The 6,786-nt window shown below is 37.4% G+C and overlaps 1 protein-coding gene across 1 annotated transcript; it reads left to right on the top strand.

The window, feature by feature from the left end:
• Positions 1 to 1,221: 1,221 nt before the first annotated feature.
• LOC121265973 (probable WRKY transcription factor 14) lies at positions 1,222 to 5,609 on the top strand. The gene is given in 4 exon segments (XM_041169655.1): positions 1,222 to 2,311; positions 3,159 to 3,299; positions 4,262 to 4,868; positions 4,871 to 5,609. Coding segments are annotated over 4 exon segments (1,503 nt in total). The 5' UTR covers positions 1,222 to 1,661; the 3' UTR covers positions 4,976 to 5,609.
• Positions 5,610 to 6,786: the final 1,177 nt, after the last annotated feature.

Below are 6,786 nucleotides of genomic sequence, written 5' to 3'. Positions count from 1 at the left end.
AAGTTTGAAAAAGTTATAATAATTAGATGAGTCGAGATGATTTTTTTAGTCCAAACAATACCTAGTCTTTTTTATTGTAATTCCATTAATATTGTCATGCACAAAAAGGTGTTATATATCATATATATGATAGTTTATGTACAGGGATTAGCTAGCTGCATATATAGTGCCTTTATAAAGAACTGCAATATATATATATATATATATATCTATATAATATATATAGAAAAATTCTTCTAATCATGATAAGTTATTATTCACCACCTTACGCTTTATATCTTATAAAAAATATTTTCATATCTTATAAAAAATATTTTTATGATTTATAAAATAATTATAAATATAAAATGTGAGAATAAATAATAATTTATGCATAATAATTCTCTGTAATATATATTGCAGATAAAACCCAAAAAAGTTGTGATCAAGAAACTATTTAATTAAGACTTGTACTTTTCTAGACCATGACTTTGACTAATGGAGTTTTTGCCTAACATTTCGTTTACGTGTAAGTTACCTAGTTAGCACTTGACCATACCATTTTTTTTTTCTTTTTGAGAAAATACCATTTACTTTTTGGATGGTGATTCTCACGTGTATATAGCTACGTATGCCTCGAGTATTAATTTGACATGTTGTGATACTTTTATTTATTTATTCATTACTAGCTGCTAGGTGAATGCGATGTGATTGATTTGATTCTTCGAAAGGAAATTATAAAGATTTTTTAAAAAAAAAAAAAAAAATCAAAGCTATGCAATATTTTCATGCATGTTGGATATTGAAGATTATTGTATAATCTTTTTTGATTTCCTGCCAAGTTAGGTAACCTACAAATTAAGGGTGGCATCACATAGAGTGGTGCTTGTCAATGAGACAGAGACTGTGTGTTGTTCCTGCAGCTTGTTCGAATCCTCCTCCTCCTCCTCCTTAATTCATCAGAAACGTTAACGAAACGGGATTAGATAATATGTACATAAAGAAACGGGGATGGATATATGGATCGATCGAAACGTTTCCGAGAAATGCGGCTACTTGCCGCCTCTTTACTTTCCCATCACTTGTTTTCGAAAAAGGACTTTTGCCTAAAGTTTCTTTTATAAATCCAGAGAGAGAGATTAAGAATTAATGGAGAGATTAAAAACAGTGGCAGAAATTTGACCCTATGATACTTCTTAATAAATGATTAAACACCAGGCCAGCTCAAGACCTATTTGTTTATTGCTATTTTTTTAGTTTTAAATTCTCCCTCTCTCCCTGCGTGGTGCGTATGGCGATCAAGAGCTGTAATTGTGTGAAAAGTCAGCGACTCTAGCCTTTTTCCCATTATTATTTTTTATTGTTTCTCTATCTGGCTAATAAGACCATTCTCTCTTTGTTTTCCACAAGAACGATCACTTCCATTAACCTTCGCAAACAAAGCAAACTTTTTTGTTCGTTTTTCTGCTTTTCTTCTTCTAATTGCCAAAACCCATCTCCCCAGAACGACTGCTTTGTTCCCTTCCTTGATCAAACACCCATATACCAGACGAACCAAAGAGTATTTGCATGTCTTTTACGTCTGTGGTGTTCAAAAGATCAGGACAAATATTCCTGGCTTGCGGCCTCCAAATGACACACTTTCTCTCCACCTTGTTCTTGCTCTTGCGCTGAAAAAAGTTATGTACTGCAGCTTGTTTATTATGCCCAGGATGGAGAATTATCAAGGTGATTTGACTGACATAGTCCGAGCTAGCGGGGGAGCATATGGCACTGGAGCTTCAGGCGCTTCCGAACCCAGTCCCGGCTGGCGCTTCCCTTCCGATCCCATGAATTTTTTGTCCGTTGTCGAAGAGCCTAGGGATATTTTCGGCGATCCATTCTCCTACATGCGAGATCCGCTTCTTAACGAGCTCGATGTATCAGGTTCCAGCTTCTTCAGCAGCACCAGTTCTGCTGAAATGATGGGCAGCAGTACAGCTGCTAGTGTGGAGGGCACGGGCGGTTTTAATGGAGGAAATACTACTGGTGCTGTTGTTGGTGTTGGCGGTGCTAGTACGAGTACGATTCTAGCTCCGAGCAATTATCTTGAAGATGAGATGAAAAGGCCTTGCAATATATTCTCACGGATGCTTCAGATCTCTCCTATTGCAAAATTGCCTGTCTCCCCATGTGTTTCGCCGGTGATGGCCGCGGCGGCTTCTCCCAGGGGAATTAAGGCGTCTGCTATGATTGCAGGCGACATGATTACTGCAAACAGCCCCAAAGGTTGCTTTATCGACAACACCGGGGTGCAGATCTCGTCCCCGAGGAATCCGGGTATTAAGAGAAGGTGTGTATTTAATCTTATCTAGCTAGCTCTGGCTTTCTTCCATGAATTAACTCTAAAAAGAGTTGAATTTGATGCTATTTTAGTACTTATTAAATCCTTGTTCAATTTTATTTTTGGATACAAAAGATTTCACAAGTAGGACCAGCGAGCTGGAAGTTTGGTTTTCGTTCTTTGGGAACTTGGGTGGTCATGATTATCAAGTCAAGGCAAAGATCTGAATAAGGATTACTTGCTTTAACTGTCCATGTTGTCATTTTTAGGTTGATTTTATCCTGTCTTGCTTGTGGTGCTCGAGATGATTTTCAGATGGGATTTCCCATTGTCAACATTACCAACAAAAAACATGTTATCTTTGATGTGTAGTATTGATCGACCTGAAAAAGTGGGCTTAGTTTTGGTGGTGTCACACTGATATTCATCATAGACTTAGCTTTCATGTTGTTATCTCAAACGACTCGTCTTCCCTAACACACTTGAGAGGTTAGCTGCGTTTTGATTGGTATTTGGGCTGCCTTTAGAATAATACCGTCCCTTTCAGCTTTATTAAAGAAAATAATCCAAGAAACATCAAATTGCTGCCAAAAGGTAGCTAGGAGATCAATTGAAACAATTTAATTAATTTGCTCCTGGAAAAGATCATGACAACTATTTAAATTTTTTCAAATCTTCTCTACTGCTTTAATCATTCAAAATCCTATCAGCTTCACCATATATATATATATATATATATCCATCATGATCTTCCTCTTATTCTATGCACTGATGATCATGATCATTTACAGTTGCTTGAAAAAGTATAGCAAACAAACATAAACTTGGATGAAAATATATATACACATATACGCAGGAAGAGCCAGGCAAAGAAGGTGGTTTGCATTCCAGCGCCAGCTGCTGTAAACAGCAGGCCTACCGGAGAAGTAGTTCCATCTGATCTGTGGGCTTGGAGAAAGTACGGTCAGAAACCCATCAAAGGTTCTCCATATCCAAGGTGAAATATTAAGTTCATTCACTTATTCATATTCTTGATAACGGAAAGTTCTTTTAAGATAAAACTTCTGCCAAGGCTGCAATTTGTATCTCCCACTGACAGATCACATTATTACTTCTGCTTCTTTGCTTAATCTTATTTTGTCTGCATTAATATAATAAAGAGACTGCAAAGAACCTTCTGAATCCCCACAAAAGCTTCGATCCTTGTAAACTGACCTCAAACACTTCCATTAATGCCATAAATTGACTATGATCTCCAACCCAACCCTAGCTATCATGAGTTTCGTTTACTTCTGTTTCCCCAAAATATTGGTAACGAAACGAGTAGTAAACCAAACCCGCGCGCATGCATCTTTGAACTTTTGGTTAAGAATTTCAGGCTCTTTCGAATGTTTCCTTCGTTATTGGATCGGAGTACTTCAACCGGCCAGCACGAGCTCTTACACTATTTTTTTTATTATACATGTTATTTCAGTAAAAATAGCTGTTTTGTTTTGATTTCTTTGTTTATGATATCCAGTCAATCTTACAAGTCTTTTATATAAGTCTCTTATTTTTGCTTTTTGTTGGCAGAAGGAGTTTATAATAATAATGTTTACTATTCGGTTTTGAAATGTGAATATCCTATTATATTATAAAGAAATAGAGAATCCATTTTCAAAGTCAGATATACAGCTTACATGTGGGTGTATATAGCGGCAAATATTTCAGTGGAGTTTGAATATTTTGGATCTAGTAATTATTATCCAATCCGAAATGATTAACAGGCCAAACAGGATCGACAACTTTAAAGTAAATAGGATAATGATAAACCGTTAATGTTACGTGAAAATTAATATTGTTACAATAACATCATGTTAGTTGCTCATCAACTTGTATATATGTACGTGTACATGACTTCTTATTTTATACCAATCAACTTCATGTATATATATTTTCTTTCTTTTTGATACTATACAGGGGCTATTATAGATGCAGCAGCTCGAAGGGATGTTCGGCAAGGAAACAAGTCGAGCGCAGCCGGACTGATCCCAACATGTTGGTGATTACCTACACATCTGAGCACAATCATCCATGGCCAACTCAGAGGAATGCCCTTGCAGGCTCGACCCGGTCCCAACCATCGAAGAGCAATGCTGCTTCGAAAAACTACCAAGGAGCCCAGTCCCAGAAGCCAACAAGCCCGAAAGAAGAACAGAAGGAGAGCAGCATTGACGACCACGTATCTCCGATTGTCTGCGGCAGCTCGACAACAAGTGCATCAGTCAAGGAAGAGCTTGACGAGGTGGAGAAGCAAGTGCTGGAGATGGATGACGGAGAATTCAGTACTGCTGATGAAGGGTTTTCTTACAGGCCGACAATGCCGGGGTCAAACCTCCAATCTGATCAGGATTTCTTCGCTGAGTTAGAAGAAATTGAGGCTGACCCTTTAGATCTCTTGTTTTCTCAAGGGTTTGCGGGAGATCATGCGCAGAAAGATAGTAAGGGCATGGATCCATTCAGTCTCTTTGACTGGCCAGGGGACAGCGGCCACGGCAGCACCAGCTCTTTTGGAGAAGCTAAGAATAGGGGTTTATAACAAGGCATTTGAAACGATATAGAGCAATTTCCCCACTAAAGACTCATTTTTTAGTTTATATGGTGCACTTCTTCTATATTCAAGGTCTGGTATAAGCAGCCCTTAAAGCTTCTGGTTTGAATATTTTTCCTGTTGAGGGTGGGGGTAGCGGGAGAGATTTCCACCACTTTTCTTCTACCTTTTTCTCTTGTTATTTACCAGAACGGTTTGGGGATTAGGAAAAGGAGTAACAGACAGTGCTGGTTCATTGGGAGCAAAACCATGAGTCCCACATTCCTTTTGGAATATTGGTGGATGGGACAGAAAGCTGAGGAACAGAAGGTTTCTACAGTGAAAACAAGTACATCCATCAGAGACATGACTGGAAAGCTCGGTGAGGAGATTGATATAAAGATGGGACTTTGCCTTTCATCTTTTGAAGTGGGAAAAATTATCAATTGCAAGAAGCCCACCCTCTGGTTTTGTGGGTGGGTTGTCTTAAAAACAGAAGAAAATTAAAGCCATGCTTTAATTGCTTGGTAGAAATAATCGAAAGATGACAAAAATATATATATATATACAGGAAACAGATTACTAGAAAAGCTTGGACTTTTCTTATCAGTCTTCTCTAGGGATGTATAAAAGAGAGAAACTAGATGCTTTGGGTTCCTCGGCTTTCTGTTTCTTATATTATCCGTGCAACTTGTATTTGTTTTCTATTTTTAATTCCAGTGTTCTAGTTTTTATAAATTACGGTGACTGTTTACGAGAAAATGGAATTACCATTCAGCCTTATTTTCTATGTTCGTCACCCTAGCTGCGCTCTGCATATTTTTAAATAGTATTAGTCCAGCTAAAAGGAGGTTGGCATTTAATATTTCTGCATGTGAATGGTATCCTGTGCATGCATTATTATTTCTGCATGCCTAGCTGAGACTGCGAGCCTAGTTTTGCAAGAATCAAAACCATATTCATGGAAGAGGTTTTTCAACACATATATACAAGAACAACTACGAACCGCCAAAAGTGTACTAGGGTCTCGCTACTTGCTTATAAATTAACGAGAGGAGGGAATTTATCACGGGTGTGTTGAAATTGTGCCTTGAACAGGAAACTTCAAGGAGATCGATGGACTACGGTGGAAACGTGTTCCTCAGATTCTCAGTGAAAGTGATTTCCCTCAGCTGTTTGATTTTTTTCAAGGTCTACATGTATGCACCGTAATGATCAGTTTCATTATAGAATAGAGGACTTAATTAATAATTAACAGTAGTACTTCTGCAGCAGAACTGTGTACTAATAATCGATTAGTAGTACTTCTGCAGCAGAACTTTAACAGAACTGTTAATGTCACCCTATTTACTAATAACAGTAGTACTTCTGCAGCAGAACTTCAGGGTTTTGGAGTACTCCATGCACACAGTTCATTAATAAAGAAGTTCTGCTAGCTTTTAGTACTAATAATCGCTTAAATAATCTTTACGTTTTTCAGAAATCTTCTTTATTTAAAAGAATTAAAAGACATGCATTGTGAATTAATACGAGAAACTAATTGTATATATGACTTTATGATCCTAAAACACCATATATATATATATATATATAGCTAGTTAGGCTAGGCTAGCTAGTCCTTGAGGATTCCCTTTTCCATCCATACTGATCTGTATTTTGAGATGATCAGAGGGGGAAATGGGGAGGACAATAAATCATAAGATCTGCAACCTCGACCTTGATCGTGTACAGATCGAACTTTTTTCTTAAAAGAGTTCTAGTCTTTAGAGCTCATGACTAGCTAGCCCAGCCTTTGGTAACACATGAAATTAATATTCGATCGATGTCTTCTCCAGCTAGCTCCTCCAATATATATATATATATAAGCTAAAGAAATATGGTCAATTGGGTTTGATTTTAGTTTTGAAAGTGTCTA

Source organism: Juglans microcarpa x Juglans regia, chromosome 5D (genome assembly GCF_004785595.1).
Source record: "Juglans microcarpa x Juglans regia isolate MS1-56 chromosome 5D, Jm3101_v1.0, whole genome shotgun sequence".
Taxonomy (NCBI): Eukaryota; Viridiplantae; Streptophyta; class Magnoliopsida; order Fagales; family Juglandaceae; genus Juglans; species Juglans microcarpa x Juglans regia.
Note: the sequence above shows the minus strand (reverse complement) of the source record. Positions and strands in the feature narration are given on the sequence as shown.